At 45.1% G+C, this 20,654-nt stretch overlaps 1 protein-coding gene across 4 annotated transcripts in view; it reads left to right on the forward strand.

Annotated features, from left to right (window-relative positions):
- Positions 1-824: 824 nt before the first annotated feature.
- LOC146008898 (ethanolamine-phosphate cytidylyltransferase-like) overlaps positions 825-20,654 on the forward strand; it is a 48,453-nt gene continuing 28,623 nt past the window's right edge. Inside the window, exons 1-7 of one of the 4 annotated variants that reach the window (XM_083148703.1) lie at positions 825-1,009; positions 1,084-1,221; positions 12,170-12,274; positions 14,804-14,874; positions 14,969-15,041; positions 16,644-16,742; positions 20,178-20,414. In XM_083148703.1, the coding sequence (XP_083004829.1) occupies positions 854-1,009; positions 1,084-1,221; positions 12,170-12,274; positions 14,804-14,874; positions 14,969-15,041; positions 16,644-16,742; positions 20,178-20,414 (879 nt within the window). In that variant the 5' untranslated portion in view covers positions 825-853. Of the gene's footprint in view, positions 1,010-1,083; positions 1,222-11,979; positions 12,000-12,169; positions 12,275-14,803; positions 14,875-14,968; positions 15,042-16,643; positions 16,743-20,177; positions 20,415-20,654 lie in introns of those variants that run through there. The other 3 variants (XM_083148700.1, XM_083148701.1, XM_083148702.1) reach the window with 3 other exon arrangements.

Below are 20,654 nucleotides of genomic sequence, written 5' to 3' on the forward strand. Positions count from 1 at the left end.
TTTAAATTGCCAGGACACAGAGCATAGCCCCGTCCCCTGCGTTTTGATTGTCCCACAGGCCAATCAATCAAATAAAATGGATGACCATCGATATGTAAATATATCGAAGGTCATCCATTGCATAGTTAAGCACTATCGATGGCAATGGCAACGATGGCCATCCCTAGAGACATCTGGGTTAGCGGTAAGTGGCCACTTTTTTGCCGCACCCAGGGCCGTGAATCACAGCATTTACAGGAATAGGGGTGGGGCTTATTGACGGCAAGAACCACTTTGGTTTTGACTTGTACCATCAGACACTGAGTCCATATATACCTGGAGGGGGGATATAACATACCCTCCAACATGACCCATTCCATTAGGTACAAAATGCTCTGTTCCTGGACTTCCTTACCAGTGGCAATTACAGAGGTGGGGCTCCTGCACAGTCCAAAATTCTAAGAGGGGGGTCACATCAACTGTCAGTGAGTCCAGGACAGTGATGTTTGGGGTGGCAGTAGGTGTGGCTCCCCTCTTTGAATATTGGAGTGCTGCAGCCTCACATCTGCAATTGCCACTGGCAGGGAAGTCCAGAAACAGAGAATTTTGTACCTAATGGAATGGGTCATGTTGGAGGGTATGCATATAAATGTGTGGCCAGCAAAGTGAGGGTAGAATCCAGCCTGTATGTAAAAAAAAAAAAATGTGCAAAATAAAAAACGCTGTGAGGACATCTAACAACTTCCGCCCTCACCATATGTCACATCCTCGTCAAAGAACAGTGGATCTCGACACAACCAGTGTGTGCAAAATAGCACTATGAAACGTGCGGCGGATCTCACGTGACTGCGCATTATTTATTTATATTAGTAATATGACGCCATTTCCCGTGCCGGTAACTCACGGAAGCGGAAGTTGGTCTCAATCTCAAAAGAAGAAAGTTACCGGTATAATGGGACGTGCGGAAAGGAAAGCGGAAGCTCGAGAAGAAATTGTGCGGCGTGAGCAGCAACGGGACCGGCGGAGACAGGTAACGGGCAGAGCGGCGAGGCTGCGGTATGTGGGAGCGGGGAACGACAGATGTAACTGTCCGTCTCTCTGCAGATCTCCCGGATACTGTGCAAGCCGGCAGCAGAGCGAAGTCCCGGGGAGCGGGCGCTACTGGAGAGCTGTGCGGAGCTGGTGCAGGAGCTGGAGAAGCAGCGGCAGCGGAGGGAGCGGTTGCGGTACCGGGAGCAGGAGGTCTGTGTGTCTTCTCGGTATTCGGGTGGGTGGGTGAATGATGCGTGCTGTTGCTACATGTCTGGTCACCAAGCAGCAGGCTGTACCATGCAAGTGTGACAGTCAGTAGGTGGGTAATGGCAGTAACATGGAAATGCTAGAGGTAACCACTAAGGAGGTGGGTGATGGCAGTCACCATAAATCCATGACCAGTAGCCACCTGGAGCCATTCTTGCATGACTGCAACCCCTGGGAGAGTGGATAATGGCAGTCGGCTGGATAATCACTGGGAGAGAGGGTAATGACAGTCGCCTGGAAACATCACTGGGAGAGAGGGTAATGACAGTCGCCTGGAAACATCACTGGGAGAGAGGGTAATGACCGTCGCCTGGATACATCACTGGGAGAGAGGGTAATGACCGTCGCCTGGATACATCACTGGGAGAGAGGGTGAGGACAGTCGTCTGGATACGTCACTGGGAGAGAGGGTGAGGACAGTCGTCTGGATACGTCACTGGGAGAGAGGGTGAGGCCAGTCGCCTGGGTGCGTCACTGGGAGAGAGGGTGAGGCCAGTCGCCTGGGTGCGTCACTGGGAGAGAGGGTGAGGCCAGTCGCCTGGGTGCGTCACTGGGAGAGAGGGTGAGGCCAGTCGCCTGGGTGCGTCACTGGGAGAGAGGGTGAGGCCAGTCGCCTGGGTGCGTCACTGGGAGAGAGGGTGAGGCCAGTCGCCTGGGTGCGTCACTGGGAGAGAGGGTGAGGCCAGTCGCCTGGGTGCGTCACTGGGAGAGAGGGTGAGGCCAGTCGCCTGGGTGCGTCACTGGGAGAGAGGGTGAGGCCAGTCGCCTGGGTGCGTCTCTGGGAGAGAGGGTTAGAGGCAGTTGCCGGGTTCTCTTTAAACTCCTCACCACCACCTACAAGGCTCTTTCCTCCTCCACCGCTCCTTACCTCTCTTCACTGATCTCTATCCACACTCCCTCCTGTCCTCTTCGCTCTGCCGCCAACTGACCTCTCGCCTAATCACCTCCTCCCACTTCCGTGTCCAAGACTTCTCTCGCATTGCCCCCCTGCATTGGAACAACCTCCCGCCACCCATCAGGCTTTCTGATTCCCTTACCTCCTTCAAGCGCTCCCTCAAAACCCACTTCTTCCGATTAGCCTATCCCTCCCTTTGTTTTTTGTTTGCTATGTACGGCGCTGCGGACACTGTGGCACCTTATAAATAAATGTACTACTACTACGTCACTGGGAGAGAGGGTTATAGGCAGTCGCCTGGGTACGTCACTGGGAGAGAGGGTTAGAGGCAGTCGCCTGGGTATGTCGCTGGGAGGCTGGGTGAGGGCATTGGCCAGGATACGTCGCTAGGAAGCTTGGTAAGGGCACTGGCCAGGGTATGTCGCTGGGAGGCTGGGTGAGGGCAGTCGTCTGGCAGGGTGGGTGATGGTAGTTATCATGTATTCGTCCCTGATATTAGACTAGAATTGTGAATGGATGGGTTGAAGATGTCATTGTGAATATTGTCGGGTAGTCAAGCTTAAGAGTGAGTGAATGGATGGGTGGGGGTTACCATAGGTACATCACTGGTAATGAAGCAAAAAATAGTAGCTACCTGTCAGAAACCTTTTTATGCTATTGTTTTGTGGTAATATAGAAAGAGTCCTTTTTGTTACCTAAAATAGTGTTTATTTTTCCACCATCATGATGATTAATGTTAATGTCTATAAATGGTGTATGATGTGTTTTTCCATGATTATGGCCATCTCTGGTGTTTATAATCATGTCATGCAGATAACATTTTTCAATGTCCATTCCAAATATTAGGGGGAAATGTAATAGGATGAGAGATTCATTAATTGACAGATTTGGTAGGAAATCTCCAGTTTTTTTTGTAAAAAGCGGACTGCAAAACCAGTTTGATTTTGCAGTATAAATGATTGCAGCTTTAAAAAAATCTGGAGATTTCTTACCAAATCTCTCACTTTTTGAATATCTCATCCTATTACATTTCACCCTATGAGTATGTCGGAGTCTTATGGGGCCTACACACAGGGTGTTTTTAAGTGATCTAACTGGATCGCTTAAAAAATGCCCTACATCGCTCTGTGTAGGGGCCATAGTGATAACGATGCGTGGCCCCACACAGTGATATCGACCGGAGATTATTATCCTGTATGCAGTATATATCTAGTGAGATTTCCGGTCAGGGCCAATGTTCTCACCGGAGAACACTAGCCCTGACAGATCGCTCCGCACACAGGGCTAACACATTGCTGTGCAGCACTGTGTGCTGAGCGATCTACAGTGCTCAGATCACTCAGCAGTGTAGTCCCGTGTGTAGGCCCAATTACAATACAAAGGGGGATTCTGACAATTATCTACAGTTTTGTGGCAAATTAGTTGCCACCCGTAATACCTAATCAGTGCTCACTTGGGCAGCTGTTTTCAATTTGTATTCTTCATAAAGCAGCCCATACATGTCCCGATGCGGGCGTGCGTTGTGGGCTTCAATAGCACGGATTGCATTGCATGTGCATCCGTTGTGCATGCAATGCGATGCAATTTGATGAAACCGAAGTACAAAAAGTATGTGCAGCACATACTTTTTGTACTGTGCGATGAGGTGCCGCGGGAGCGCGCACCTCAAAGCACAGAACGGACAGCCCGGTATGGGCAGCTTTACAATGATGATCTTGTCTAGATTTTACCTAGAATGATAGCTTCAAATAAATATCTTCCAATTTAATGTTTTATTCAGTTCTGCAGGCCAACTCTTTATATTCAGAGAAATATTACATTTTTCTTCTCCCTACTTCATGGCAGCTCCTTACAATGGGTTATGGGCCCTTCTCCTATTTATAGACAGGTATTTTTTTCCTTAGGATCGCCCACCACTGGTATATAATCCTTCTCCTCCCAGTATTTCCTCTTGTCTCCTAGTGTGTAGTCAGGCTAGTTAGGTGTTTGTTATTGTGTGTTGCCGTTCCTGGGGCTGAGGCTGGGTCGGATTATTACCTCTTGTCTTTATGCTGGTGGCATGGACTAGTACTGTACCCATATGTTTGTGCGAAGCCCACTGCGGCATGTCTAATCGGCGTCTCAACGTATCCGGCGTGACTGCGACTTCTGGGTAGCACGCCAGACGTCTGTGCGTTCCGTTCAGGTGACTTCTGGTTCTGGCAAGGAACCTCTAGTAAGCAAAAGTCTTATAGGCCTGGATATCTGTATAAAGGTAGATATTCTTTGGGTATGTCAAGGTTGTACTTTTTGTCGGCCCAATAATAGAGGAGGCCACTTGTGGGAAGGTTTTAAAAACTCGCAGAATACTGGAAAATAAGCATTCAGGACAAATGGATTCTGGATATAGTAACCAAAGGTTACCAATTAGAGTATTTCAACAAGCCAAGACTATACTTTCGTAAATTCAAAACTGCCAAGTATGGAAATGGAAGTCTCAGTGCTACTAGAAAGTTTGAGAGATTTAATCAACTCATGGGGCAGTGGAGCAAGTTCCAAGGTCATAGGAAAAGAAGGGTTTTTATTCCCGCCTCTTTATTGTGAAGAATTCACCAGGTGGATTCAGGAATATACTGGATCTGCGATGTCTGAACAGGAGAATAAGTAGAAAGAAGTTTCCTATTGAAACCTCAAGGTCTATCCTGATGTGTCTAAATAGAGGAGACCTTTTAATGTCTATAGGTCTGAAGGACGCCTGTTTCCATATTCCAATCAGTCAGGGCGACAGAAAATATTTGAGATTTTGCATGAAAGGAATGAATTTCCAGTTTACTTGGCTCCCCTTCGGCCTGAAATCTTCTCCGAGAGTCTTTACAAAAGTTCTTGTGACTTTAATAGCCAGCCTCCGGTAGCAAGGCATTACTATTTGGGCTTACCTGGACGACCTTCTTATCACAGGTCAATCAAAGGAATCTGTCTCTAAGTGGTCAGATTTTGCGGTCAACCTTCTAGGTATGATAATAGATACAATAGAGTTTATATTTTTTCAGAAATAAGATGCATCAAAATTCAAGAATTGTCCGGCATTGTTCAAAACAGAGAAAAGGTTCAGTTATGCATGGCCTTAAGGTCGATGGGCATGATGTCATCGGCTATAAGTCTTGCTCTCTAGGCAAAATGGGGGATGAAAGAGCTTCAATTGGCTCTATTAAGGTGTTCCCGGTTCCAGACTCCCTTGGGTCATTGGATAAGGATATCGGCGCCCGCAAAGTCTCTATCTTGGTGGGAAGACAGTCACTTATGTCTAAGAGGTTCTTCCTTGGCAGATCCACAGTTTTTACCTCCCCATGGCAGCCATTACAACATGGGTTCCTCCCCCGTGGGTAGTGACAGGAAAGGGAAAAAAAGACACCATCCCCCTATATTAGGGCGCCTCCTCCTTGGCTCAGTGTCTTTTTTTCCCTTTCCGGGGTAGTGAAGGTGTAGGGCTTACCCTGTGAAGTGCAGATATCTCCCAAGCCACCGCTGCGGCATTCTGGCAGGCGGAGGAGAGGTTGAGCTGGCCTCTGGGAGCATCGGCTCCAGGTGCTGCATGCGACCCCCAGGGCGAGCTACAGGTGGCGGCGTCCCCGGCGTGGCACACGGACAGCGTGGATGCGCGTGTCACGCCGGGCCTGCGTTCATCCATAGGGAGAGCGGGCGGACATCATCAGGCGGCGGCGGCGCATAAGAGTGACGACTTCCGCCGGAGTGTGGCGGAAGTCGGGGGACAGCGTTCTGTGAGAACGCGCGGAGGACGCGGAGACGCCGGTAAGCACTATACCACCAACGGTGTTGATTTTTCTGGCTTATCTATCCCTCCACTGCACCACTTGTAAGGAGCGCTGGGCTCATATGTATTTTTCTGTGTGTTTGAATAGGTTTAGCATTGTTGCTGAGAAGTGCTGCTGTGTATTGTGTTATCAGCTGTGGACTAGGAAGCTTGCTTACCTAGTATTGCAAAGTGGTGCAGGTAGGATCACTCATTATGCAAGAGGAGTGAAATGTTTTTTTCCATATGATGGATTCACTCTGGTTTTTATTATTGTTAGTGCTGCGCCCCTGATACCATGGAGGAGGAAAAACGGCAGTCTGTTAAAAAGTCAGGGTAAGCCTTTATCCCTGTGATTGTTGGTGTATAGCTTGCAGGGATTTTTTTCTTCTGAGGTTAAGAGATATTTTTTATTTATTGTGTTGTAGATCAGAGTCAAGCAAGGACAAGGAGTCCAAGGCTAAGCCAAAAAAGTCAATGTGCCTAAATGCAGTTTATGTGATCTTTTGCTGCCAGAAAAGCATGTGGGCAATATTTGCGATGGATGTAAATCGCCTCAGATTCTGCCTCCGGCGCAGATGGCAAGCCTGGTGGAGATGCTTAGAAGTGCACTCGCAGGTTCTTTTGTAACCAAGGAGGATTTGGTTAAAATAACGGCCAAAAGGAAACATGCAGTCTTGAGTGAGGACTCTGATGATGCAATAGAAGGGCCAGCTAAGGAGCCTATATTAAGTCAGAATATTGACGATGATGATGATACAGGGCTGGATAAATCTGAAGAAGATTTTAATCCAGATATGGTGGACAATTTGCTCACGTTGATCCATACAGCCCTTAATATAGAAGACCCACAAGAGGATTTGAATCTTCAAGAACTATTGTTTAAAGATAAGAAGAAAAAGGGGAAAACATTTCCTCTATCCCAGTCTTTAAAGGAGGTGATAGCAGAGGAATGGAAGGTGCCTGACAAAAGGGTCACGGTTCCTTTAAAAGTAGGGAAAATGTACCCTTTTCAAAAGGATCAGGTCCAATCATGGGATGAATCCCCTAAGGTAGATGCAGCGGTTGCACGCCTGTCTAAAAAGACTACGCTTCCGCTTGAAGAAGCGAATATCTTTAAGGACCCCATGGACAGAAAAATAGAATTGGGGTTAAGGAAACAACACCTTATGATGGGTGCGTCCCTAAAGCCGGCAGCTGCTATGGCGGTCACGTCAAGAGTGGCTAGGGGATGGTGTCACCAATTAGAGGCAGATTTGTTGGACGGTATCAGGAGATCTGATTTGCTAAAAAGTATCCAGGATATCCAGCTGGCCATTGAGTTCATGTGCGAAGCTTCCATGGATTCAATACGTCTAGCGGCCAGGGCAGCAGCAACTACAGCCGTAGTTAGACGGGCACTGTGGCTGAAGCCTTGGGCAGCTGATGTCCAGTCAAAAAACAAATTGATCTCATTACCGTTCCAAGGGAACTACTTGTTTGGAAAACAGCTGGATGAGTTAATCACAAAGATTTCAGGGGGCAAGTCAGTATGGCTGCCCCAGGACAAGGTGGCAAAAAAGAATACCACCGGCAGGTTTGGCAGGTTTCAGCCGCAAGACTATAGAGATACAAGGGCCTATAGGCCAGGGAGAGCATTCAGGAGAGGGTCATGGAATTCAAGGACGAATTTTCGGACCCAAAGAGGAAAGGACAATAAGTCCACCTTCCAGAAGGATAGTCAATGACGCCAGGACTCCGGTGGTAGGGGCCAGGCTATTGCAATTTCACCAGGTCTGGCAACAAACCACCACAGACCGGTGGGTGTTAGAGATAACACACACTGGATACAAAATAGAGTTTTCAAAGTATCCAGGAAGGTGTTTTCTGGAATCACCAGTCCCCAGAGAAAAAGAAGAACGGGAAGCGTTCTTAAGCTTAGATCTAATGTTACAACAAAAAGTGGTCGAAGTTGTGCCAAACGATCAAAGGCAGATCGGTTGGTTCTCCAGATTCTTTATAGTAAAGAAGGCCACAGGAGGTTTTCGAACCATATTGGACTTAAGGAAACTGAACCAATTTGTGATAGTCAATCAATCAGATCAATTCTTCCGGATCTCAGGCAAGGAGACTATATGACATCTATAGATCTAAAAGATGCCTACCTACACGTCCCCATTTTCTGGAAACACCAAAAGTTCCTGAGATTCTGTATACAAGGCGTTTGTTACCAATTCACGGCACTACCATTCGGCCTGGCCCCGTCGCCGAGAACCTTCTCCAAGGTTTTGGTAGTGGTAATAGCAAAACTAGGGAAAGAAGGTGTTACCCTTTGGCCATATCTAGACGATATTCTAGTAGTCGCAAAATCGGAGGAAGCGGCGAAAAGGGACACAGAAAAAGTTATCCAGTGTCTAAGGGAGCACGGGTGGCTAATCAATGGAGAGAAAAGCCATTTGACTCCGACTCAACAGATAAAATATTTAGGGGTGGTGATAAACACTCAAAGAATGACAGTAAAACTAACAGAAGAAAGAAGAAACAAAATTGTAAACCAGGCAAGAGAAATGTCCAAAAAAAATGGTGGTGTCATCAAAAGACTGTATGACAGTACTAGGCCTCATGGCAGCGGCACTAGATACAGTACAGTGGGCCAGGTGGCACACAAGGAAATTACAAAACGCATTCCTAGCGCAGTGGGACGGAAAGAGCAAGGATCGGACAAGAACCGTCTAAAAAGAGGCAAGTCGTTTGCAACAATCGAACAAGTTGTAGTGACTACGGACGCCAGTCAGTCGGGATGGGGGGCGACCTGCGGACAAAAGGTGGCCCAAGGCGAGTGGTCAAGAGTTTGGCGAGAGGCGCATTCGAACTTGAGAGAAATGAAGGCTGTGGTGCTGGCCTGTCAGTTCGTTTAGGAAGAGCTGGTCGGAAAAGAAGTAGTGGTGAGGTCCGACAATCAGTCAGTAGTGTCCTATGTCAATCGACAAGGGGGCACAAGAAGTCGTCAACTTATGAAAGGTGTAACAGAGCTGTTCGAATGGGCAGAAACCAAGGTCCCAGCAATCATAGCAGTCTTTCTTGCGGGAAAAGAGAACCAAGTCGCGGACGAGCTGAGCAGGAAAAGATGTCAGCCAGGCGAATGGGAACTCAACAACGAAGTGTTTTCAGCATTAACAAGCAGGTGGTGGGTTCCACAAGTGGACCTTATGGCGACAGCAGCCAACAGGAAAGTTCCAGTTTTTTCTCAAGGTTTCAGGAACCTCAAGCATCACAGATAGATGCGTTGACGGCCACTTGGAACATGGCAAGGGCATATGTGTTCCCACCTTTCCCGATCATTGCGAAATTACTCAGGAAGATCCAGAGAGAGAGGACAGAAGTTCTGGCAATATTGCCTTTTTGGCCAAGGAGAGCTTGGTTCAACAAAGTCCTCCAGATGGCGGTAGACGAACCATGGACACTCCCGTCAACACCGGACCTTCTGATACAAGGCCGAGTACGTCAGGCGCAGCCGCAGGCCTGGAGGCTGACGGCCTGGCGGTTGAGGTCAACTCTTTAAGAAGTGAAGGTTTTTCAAAGAATGTTATAAACACACTTCTGAAGGCAAAGAAAGCTTCAACCTCAAAGTCCTATTATAAAGTGTGGAGGAAATACATTTATTGGTGTCGTGAGAATCAAATGATTCCGAAGAAAATTTCTTCTATTTTGGAGTTTTTTCAAAGAGGTTTACAAATGAAACTAGCAGTCAATACGCTTAAAGTACAGGTGGCAGCGCTTGGAGCAATGATGGATCGTAGAATTGCTGACAATAAATATGTACGCCGTTTTTTTCAGGAAGAAATTAATCTAAGTCTTCTTACCTGGAAAGTTATTTTTTTAGTAGCAATTACCTCAGCGAGGAGAGTATCCGAGCTGCAGGCGTTATGGGCTGAGGAGCCATTTTTGAACTTTTTTAGTGATAAAGTCGTGTTACGTACAAATCCTAAGTTTTTGCCGAAGGTAGTATCGGAATTTCATCTTAATCAGGAAATAGTTGTGTATGAATCCAGGGAATGAGAAAGAAGACCGGTTGAATAAGCTAGACCTGGTAAGGGCATTGACTGTTTATACAGAAAGAGTCAAGAGTTTTCGTAAGGCAAAGAATCTATTTGTGCTTACAAGTGGAAGAAACAAGAGCCATATGGCCTCAAAGGCCACAATAGCAAGATGGATCAGGTTATGCATAATTAAAGCATATGAGATCAGAGGAAAAGAACCGCCCATGGGGCTCAAAGCACATTCTACTAGGGCAGTGGCCGCATCGTGGGCTGAGAAAGAATCAGCCTTGGCAGTAGATCTGTGTAAAGCAGCAGGGTGGTCGTCCATCCATACGTTTACCAGGCACTATTGGTACAACATGGCAGGCTACTGTGGAACAGATGCTCTATGCCAAAAGTGGGATTTCAAGATGGGCTACATCTTCCCTCCATTCTCTCATTTCAAGGGTCCTGAGGAATACAATGGAGGCAATCATCATTCTACCTTTTTGATCTCGGTTCCTGACAGTATTGAGGATGGCAGTCGAAGATCCTCTAACATTTCCAATAGTTCCGTGGATGCTTTGTAAGGGGCCTTTGCACTATCAGGACCCTCAGAAACTGTTTTTGAAAAAGGAATGCTTTTTGTGCATGCAATATATTGCAGGAAGTTTGACTGGCATTTCCAGTCCCTCTAGCCCCCTTATCCAGCCATTCATATACTGTATATCTTGTGGTACAGTTCTATAACATAAAATGCAGGTTCTCAAAGCCTGTCCTCAGGACCCCACACAGTGGATGTTTTGTAGGTCTCCTCACAGAATCAAGTGAAATAATTAGCTCCCCCTGTGGATCTTTTAAAATGTGTCAGTCACTAATGAGTGCAACTGTCGGGTGACCTGGAAAATGTGAACTGTGGAGGACCGAGTTTGAGAAACACTTACATAAATATCTCATGCAATTTATCTTGGCTTGATTAATTGCTTGAGCTATCTTATGCAAAATTAAAACCAAAGTCCAAAATTGGATGGAATCACTCCCAGTAATGTCCCGGGTAGTTCAAGGGAAATTGCATCTAACTTCGGGGTCAGACATATCGGTGTAGTGTATGGGGCTTTTTAGAGTTCTGTTGGACAGAAGATTGTCTGAGGACAAGATGATGATAATGGTGCACATACACTTCTGTGATTTGATGCAATGGAACATTGCATCGCATCTCATGGTGCAAAAAGTGCCCTTTTCCAGCACCTGATGTCGCATGCCGTCTGTAATGGCACATTGGGTGCTGGAAGAAGGCGGGCGCGGAGTAGCATACCAACCAATCAGAGGGTCGCCTAGTGTTTTAAACTGTTTGTTTCAAATTCTGCCACCGCCACTGATCCTTCACCGCACTACACTACTCAGACAGACACTGGCAGTGCTCCCTCCTGGCCCCTCCAAAAACCAAAGCTGCTGAGAGCACTCCCTTCGCTCCCTTAAGTTTGTATATAAGATTGTTCGTAATGTTACAAAAGTAATAAAGGCACACTCCGCCAGAGCGATGTCTGTCTAGTTGACTAAGGAGGCTCTGGTGTCCATCACAGAAGTCTGTGCTGCATCTAGCTGGTCTTCAGTGCTTACTTTCTAAGCATTATGTGTTGAATCATGATGTGATGGTGGAGCACTTTGGTAGCAGTGTCCTCAGTCAGGCTTTGGCTTAAGGTATTGTATGGGCCCTCCTGTTAGTGCTTTGGTATGTCCCATTTTAAGGGGCTGCCATGAAGTAGGATGAAGAAATCCGCTAATTATACTTAGGATAATTCCACTTCTTCGGAATACTTAATGGCAGCCCATAAACTCCCTCCTTGTCTATTGTTTTTTTTCTTAGGATCATGGGTGGAGACACTCAAAAGACTGGGAAGAGAAGGGAGGAGCAGGATTATATACCAGTGGTGGGCAGATCCTAAGGAAAAAAAAACCTTTTGTCTATAAATGGGAGAAGGGGCCTTAACCCATTGAATGGGGCTGCCATGAAGTATTCCGAAGAAATTAAATCATTGTAAGTACAATTCATTTTTTTTTTTTGTGTGAAATAAAACCTGATCCTAGTGGTTTTAATGGTGTTTTGCCAATGCTGATTGTGACTAGCAAATGTTAATGCTTAGTGTGCTGTCTGTTGCTGATGTTATGGATAATGCTTCTGATAATTACTGTGTATTGCTTATTCAGGTTGTTGATGCAGCAGAATTGCTTCAAAAGAAGGTTCTAGAGTTGGCTGAAGCTGTGCGTGGAGCAAAGAATATGGTGATCTATACTGGAGCTGGCATCAGCACGGTAAGAGAGAGCCCACATCTGTCACAGTAAAGGGGCCTCATGGCCGACAGAATGTTTTAGCCCTTTGAAGTTGGTTAAAAGAGCATTCCTGATTATGTTTTTGGGAATCGAGGTATGGGTGCATTGAAATATTTATAGGTCATATTATAGAAACGGCAGCATGAACAGTAAAGGTGGCCATACATCAGAAAGACCGGTCTTAAAGCCCCCTCACATTAGAACAATTTTGCCCCATTTTGGCCAATTTAGATTTTTTGGGCCGATATATCGTCTGAAAAGTGCCACGTCATTTGTGTTTTCCATCCGATCCGATGCGCGGTCCCTTGAGAGTCGGATGGGAGCCTCTAGGTTGGTCGGACTGCACCTGTGATTTGTCGGAATCGAATGGAAAGAGTGCTTTTTGCGCATGCAATATATCGGATGCGATATATTGCAGAAAGTATAGTACACATGCAATTTGGCCAGATAAATCTCATACAATTTATTGGACCAAATTGCATGCACAAAATAACACCAAAGTACCAAATTGGATTCAATCACTCCCGGGAAGGTCCAGTAGGAGTTCAAGGGAAATTGCATCCAATTTCAGCATCAGATATATTGTTCTAATGGGGCCTTTACAATCATGATTGTGTACATTTTCCCTTCAACTCCCCGGCAGTCGTTGGTGGTTTTTGGACACCCAATGTACTCACAATCTGTCATACAACCAATTGAGATTGTACGATTGGGTACAATATCTTTCTGATGAATGGGGGCCTTATCTTTTTCCACTCACACTGGGAATATTTGGAGATTAGCCACTGCAATATTATTGTCCATACCTGTTATGATATGCATTCCAATCCAGCAATAAAGTGCTTAAAAGTTAAGTCTGATACAAAAAGGGCAATGTGTAACAATTATTCAAAGCATACAAGAATATAAATGTATGACTTTAGAAAGAATTGCACAAGGACATGCAAATAGGAAATAATGTTTGTATGCAAATCAAGGAAACCTTTGTTTGTTGTCCTACTTAGTATTATGCTTTGTTTCTTTTTCTTGGTATTCCATACACATTTGAAAAGAGAATAATATTTAAAGCATACATTACTGATTATAATTATTAGAAATAAAATAAACCACATTTACTAAAGTGTGGGTTTTAGAAGTGGAGATGTTGCCGATGGGAACGTTCAGATTCTAGCTCTTCTCTTCTAAAACAGGCATGGCCAAGCTATGGCCCTCCAGCTGTTGTCCCATCATGCCTTGCCACAATTTTGCTTTTAGGGAATGCTAAAACTATGGCAAGGCATGCTGGGATGTATAGTTTCACAACAGCTGGAGGGCCATATTTTGGCCATGCCTGTTCTAAAAGGTGCTAGATACATTAAAAGTAGAATCTGATTGGTTACCGTGGGCAACATCTCCACTTCCAAAAAGCCCACACTTTAGTAAATGGTATCCGGACTGTGGATTGGTGGGGAGGAGGTCGACAATACCATGGTCAATGGCGTCTAGTTAGACGTCTATACTCTCTCCCATTTTCGATTGCAGGACTTTCTTCAGGCTGCACTCACTCTGTGGAACGCCCACCCATGCACAATAAGACTCTCCTCCAGTCTCCAAACCTACAAGTGTTTACTGAAAACTCGCCTCTTTAGGCAAGCTTATCAATTCCAGAACCAGCCACTTAACCTTCATATACCGTTCCTAGTCGAGCCATGCGGCATGCTAGAGGCCTGTCCGAGCCATGCGGCATGCTAGAGGCCTGTCCGAGCCATGCGGCATGCAGCTGACATTCGGAACAAAGAAAAGACCAAACACCCATGTCGACCAGGTTCCCATTGCTGCTTACCTTCTGTCGATCTCCAAGTATAGGCATCTAACTAGACGCTGTTGACCATGGTATTGAAGACCTCCACCCCTTTGATCCCGTATACCATAACCTTAGTAAATATACCACTGTGAGTTTATACTTGGTTATTTATTTATTAACAGTTTCTTATATAGCACAGCATATTCCGTAGTGCTTTACAAAGGAGACAGTGATACAACAAACGGTATTTACAGACAGTCAAAATGTAGGAGGGCATTATTACATCTACTTGTTAAGGTAGCACTAACCTGAAGGTGGCAGAACTTGAGCGTTTACACATTGCTGCAGAGCGGGGATTTGAGTCTGACCAATGTGAAGGTTTCAATCTGTATGATTGTTGTTTGGAACAGGCTGGGTGGTAGAATGTCTGAAGGCATAGGGCACTACAGTAACCAGTTAGCAATTCACTGGTATTGTAGGATTACAAATCTTGTATGTTGCAGGTAATGCCTGGGTTGGCTTGATGTACTAGTATAATTTGGCATATGCTGTTAAATTTAAGAGCACCTGTCAAACACACTGTGGAATGAAACATTTTGTATATGAAACCAATGTTTATGTAAACACAGCGTAAGAATGGGTTAGTGATGTCATGGAGGTACTATATCCAGTAGTCTAGCAGAAGGTTAGTGGTGATTCTTTACATGTTGTCTGCTTGCTTCTTACAGGCAGCTGCTATCCCAGACTATCGGGGACCTAGTGGTGTTTGGACTCTTCTGAATAAGGGCAGGAGTGTGAGGTGAGGGCATCCTAAGAGACTAGCCTGTTTTATGGGGTTTATGATGATAATTTACTAAGTTAATAATTTGTCAAACATTGTTTTTTTTCCATAGTACTGGAGATCTAAGTGAAGCTCAGCCAACGTTCACACACATGTGTATTACGCAGCTACATCGGGCAGGGCTGGTAAGAGATTACAACTGCTCTCCGATGCTATGTGCTGTGCTGTCTTCTAGATGGTTTTGCCTAGTCTTAACAATAAGCATTGCACCAATGTCTTTCTGTAGCAAATGTGTCAGAATAGTAACAACCTCTGCTGTCTCCTGTTCCCTATGATTTTAAAAGCATACCCATCCTCTTAGGCACCCACACACTAGTCCAGTTTGGACCGATTCTGACCGATCGGGACGAGATTGTGTTTGACATCCGATCCGCATGCGGGTCCGACCTCCGACTGGGACCCCCGTCCCGGCGGCGGGGAACGGGCTGCATGAAATGTATCACATGCGATCCTGCTGCCCGGAAAGGTCCCGTGCGACTCAAGGGCGGTTGGATTGCCATGCACTGCTGATATACATCACAGTAGTGTATGGCCAGCTTTATATTTAAGGGAAAAAGCCATTTTCTGGGCAGAGAATTTGTCCAAAATAAGCACAGCTCGTCCATATACGAGCAGCATTAACAAAAACTTGGTTGGTTGGGAACTAGATGATGTTAGAGCTTTTTAGCATCTTCTCCAGTGATGTTGCGCTCTACTAGTAAATTGTATTGTGCATTACAGAGGATATTTCATTTGATAATAGCAGCCCCTACCCCAATGGAGCTTACAATCTATATTCCCGATCACATATTCGTGTTCAGTTTTTATTTGCCTGAAGCGATTTAACATACTCGTAAGCATTAGGAGTAACTGGAGCACGCTGATTAAACCCATGCAAATGCAGTAAGAACATACTATCTCCACACATATGGTTCCCATGGCCCCAGTGCTGTTGGGCAGTAATGCTAATCACGTATAGTTTTCTTCCACATAATGGCTCCCTAGTTCTTTAGTTATTCTTTTTATCGGGATCATGTGTGCTTTTCTTTGGTTCTCCATTATTGTATGTAGAGGAGCTGAAGCATCTCAACTTAAATAACACTCTACCACAGTGGTTCCCAAACATTTTTTTAATTGCGGTGCCCTCTAGAGCTGGGATAGCCAACTCCAGTCCTCGAGAGCTACCAACAGTTAATGTTTTCCAGATCTCCTCACAGAATCACAAGTGAAGTAATTAGCTCCACCTGTGGATCTTTTAAAATGTGTCAGTCAGTAATGAGTGCACCTGTGCATCAGCTAGGTTGTCTGGAAAATGTGAACTGTTGGTAGCTCTCGAGGACTGGAGTTGGCTACCACTGCTCTAGAGTAAGAATTTTTTTACGGCACCCATAGGCCAATAGTTTCTTTTTATATTAAATAAATTGTGTCTATATATCATATTTGGGTTTGGTTATGTGGTGAGGGACAGGATTCCCTTCTGTTTGTCCACAAATGTTATGATTGACAGCCACAAGCACTAATACTGGGTATTACATAAATAATTTTAATTAGTGCTGGTTCCCTAACCCACCGCACCCCTGCAAGTGCCCCCAGACACTGGAAGTTACTAAAGCGCCAAGTTTGGGAACCACTGCTCTTCACACACACTGTTCTGATAATAATCCCTCATCATTTTATCCAGCTCTCTTTGAAAATCTCCTGTATCTTCTGTATGTGTTATTGGTGTACTCCTCTCTATACAATAATAGGTGAAACATGTAGTATCACAGAACTGTGATGGACTTCATCTTCGGAGTGGTTTACCTCGGGATGTCACTTCAGAGGTTCATGGAAATATGTACATTGAGGTAAGCAGAGCTCAGCATTTGGTCACTGGTCCTGTTAAATAATTTCTTACTTATGTTGGTAAAACTAAGCATGTTTTGAAGACTTTCTTTCTCAAGCTGTAAGGATGTACTGGGCAATTTAAATAATTTGATGTATGTAGAATTGTACTGATCACCCGCTTTCATGTTATGCTGCTTTTGCACCGCAAAACCTGCTTAGACCAGGTATTTAAAACTGGTCAGAGCAAGTTTAACCCCTTTCACATCGCATGTAAATACCTGGTCTAAAGCAGGTTTGCGGTGTTAAGCAGCATGAGAACACACAGCATGCAGCGGAGGTGTAGGGAGTTAATGCCAGGGGTGACCCAATCTGTAACGGAGCCCTCCTATGTCTGGCACTCTACTCTGCCGCGTACCTGGTGTAAGCATCGGGGCAGCCTGGTGACTCTTTTGGTTGATGCTCTTGGTGTCTTTGACTTTGCTGTCAGGTAGAGTGGGTGAAATACACAGCCTGCTTGTAGGCGCAGAGTAGGAGAGCGGAGGGCTGCGTCGGGGGAGGGGTTCCGCAGGCCCCCCCGATCACTGCTGGCCGCAGTGATCGGCTCTCAAAGGGAAATAGTGTGCTGGAAGTACCTCTACCTTTTTCACAGTCAGACGCAGCGACAACCCGGCTCCTCAGTCAATCTGTGTAGGTCATGGAGCTGGAGCACCTGAGATGATGATCTGTGTTCTGCTCCGGAGTACATTTTACAGCAGCAAGGACATACTATGGTGACAATGGAGTTCATGCCCCCTGCAGGCCAGGCCACTGGGTAGGGGTCTGACACTGAGCATTAGCTGGTCCCCTCTGAGCCAGCGCAGTGCATATTTAATAAGCCGGACGCTCATTACATATGCACTGCGCTGTGGACCAATAGTACTCACTGCTGCCTGGGTACTGTTTCAGACCTGTTCAGACAGCAAAAAAAAAACGGGTCTGAAACTGGTAGGACCCTGCTTTTTTTTTTTTTTTCTTTTTTTTTTTTTTTTTTACAGTTTCCAAAAAACTTTTTTTTTTTTTTTGTTTGTTTGTTTTTTGGAAACGGTAAAATCACTCTGCACCTTTCAGACCGTACATATTATCGTTTTATAACTGTTAAAAATCGTCAAAACACCGTTGTTTTTTTTTTTTAGTGCAGTGTGAAAGGGGGCATTAGTGATGCTTAGGATTAGAGTAAGAGGTGTAGAAATTGACTGTTGCTCATTGGTAGTTATAGAAAGCAACCACTTTACTCATCATCACCCCGGTTCCACTAAAGGGGCCTACACACTTAGCGATTTAGGGGCATTTGCAAGGATCCAATTCATTTTAACTTGACATCCGAGCCCAAAAGACTTATTTAGCGGTATTCAAATCCGGTCGATATTTCTGACTGGGAGAAATATCTGGCCTAATTTAGATCTGATCGCACGTCTGCGATTTAGCAGGCTGGGCGATTATCAATAGACTGCCCATGTGCACAGCCCATAAAATGCATGCATGAGGCCATCATGTGATAAGTCCTGCTACTATTTTGATCGCTGGCCATACACAAAGTGACTGACAGAAAACTGGTGCTAACCAGCTGTTTTCTGGGAGTATCAGGGAAAACGCAGGCATTTGAGGGGAAGTCATGTGATGTCAGCTCTGGCCCCGATCAGCCTGTTTCTATCGCAGCTGGCGATTTAAGTCTTGGGTTACGCACAGACTGCACACAGTGGAAAAATCATTCGATGGTGAGCATTTTGCAAATGGATTTGCAGTGAATAATCGATCCAGCAAATTTTCGCAAGCCCTGAAAGGAAAATGTGCAGGCTTGTACGAGGCAGGATTTCACAGTATATGCCATATATCTGATTGCAGGGTTCTGTGAATTAGCAGCCGTGCAGTCAGATTTGAATTAGGCCCATTGCCGGTTTTCAACAAGATTAGGTCAAATTTGCATTCGACCTTTTCAATGTCTGGTTGTTTTTTTAATCTTTTTACACAGCATTTTTTATTTGAATTTATATGACAATTGTGAGTGATGCTGGCATTTTGTGCATCTCTCATAGATGTTTGTACTCAAAGGGTTAAATCTTAGACAGGATTGAATCCCCCCTATTGTGGGAGCAAACGTTAAGTATCTGTGCATAGCTAAAAGTGACACATACTGTTATTGTAATTAATGATAGTGTTACGTTATATATAATATTCCAACTTTCCCATACAACTGGTTTTTTTTACGACAAACACCTTTCGTGCCCATTGGTCCTTCAATCCCTCAGCTAACCGTGAATACCGTGTACCAATATATTAAGTTGCTTGTCATATACTTGAGGTCATAGCTACAGAACTACAGTCATTTAGGAAACTGGAGACTTCCGTGTGATCATGTTACTTCCATCCTGCTGTCAGCATGCATTATTCCTCTCTCCAAAATAAGATACTGGTGACCTCAGCAACTGCATCTGCTCTGCCTCAGAGATCAGCTCCAGCCCAGTCCCAGGATTACTTCCGACTCCTGTACAGGAGCCATGATCAGCAGATCATGATGTGACAGTGCCAATGGGCATATCTAGGAAATGTGCAGAAAAGGGCAGGGCGCATTCTAAAATGTTCAAAATGAGCTGGGCGTGGTTCCCTGCTAAAAACAGCCTAGCAAGAACATTGTTCAGAAGTAATATGACTGCTTCAGCAAGTCTGCAATGTCTGTTCTTTCATTCTGGGGACCCCCTAGAAGCAACACAATGTTTGGGGACCCAAGACTGGTATAAAGTATGTGGATATTGCTGGTGTTCTAGAGATAGGGGCACATGCCAAAGACTTACATGGGGTAGAATTTTGTCCTTTTAATAATACAATTGTTTTTGTACAAAGTTGTCTAATACTTATGCTGTGCATGTGTGTTACTATTATCTGGTTAATGTTAGCGGTTCACTCAGATAATTGCAGTGTGTGTGTGCGCGCACAAATTATCCGAAAATATAATTTGCTAGGACATGCTGAACAGTCCAGCATCTCCATCTGATGCAATATTTACTGTAAGTAGCAAGTCAGCTGCATCGGACAGTTCCTTCCCAGTGCAGGTTCAGGGAAATAGTTCCTCTCCAGGGGAGGAACACAGAAGTCTTGTGTCCTTACACTGAGAGATTTCTGTGTGTTCTCATAGCCTCTCATCTGCTGGCCTAAGGGGTATACACACGGGACTCAGTCACAGCGATCCAAAATTAGAAAGCTAACTACATCCTGCCTTCCTGCCTAACATTTTTGCTAATTTTGGCGGTGTAGTCAAAATTGCCTGGAAGAATCGCCCCATATGTACACTGCTTTAAATCTGTCTTACAAAATATCTGTCAGTCTGACAGGTATTTTAGATCTGACTGTGTATGCCCATCTTTAGGAATTAGCATATTGTATGTATCCAGTTTTCCTCAATGCTTTCCTGTCTCCTATAGGTTTGCACTTCCTGTTCCCTACACAGAGAATATGTGCGATTATTTGATGTGACAGAGCGTACAGCCCTTCATAAACACAACACTGGACGTTACTGCCATAAGTGTGGGGCAGAATTAAGGGACTCTATTGTTCACTTTGGAGAGCGGGGGAAGTTGACACAGCCACTGAACTGGTCAGGGGCAGTAAAGGCTGCTGAGAAGGCTGATGTCATTCTCTGTCTTGGCTCCAGCCTGAAGGTAATTTATCATATTTAAATCCTGTGTTATAGGGTGTGCTACAAATACACTACCAGCTGTCCAAATGCTAAATGTGGACCCTTTTTTTTATCATGAAATATTAACACCATTCATTATCTCATCTATAAAAATACTTGCATAATCACCAGAGACACATGCATTAGATCAGGGGACCTCAAACTATTTTGCTCTGGGACCCCATCAGACAATGAAAATAATTACAGGACCCCAGCAAGTTAC

The sequence above is a fragment of the Crinia signifera genome, chromosome 6 (genome assembly GCF_055691185.1).
Source record: "Crinia signifera chromosome 6, ASM5569118v1, whole genome shotgun sequence".
Lineage (NCBI taxonomy): Eukaryota > Metazoa > Chordata > Amphibia > Anura > Myobatrachidae > Crinia > Crinia signifera.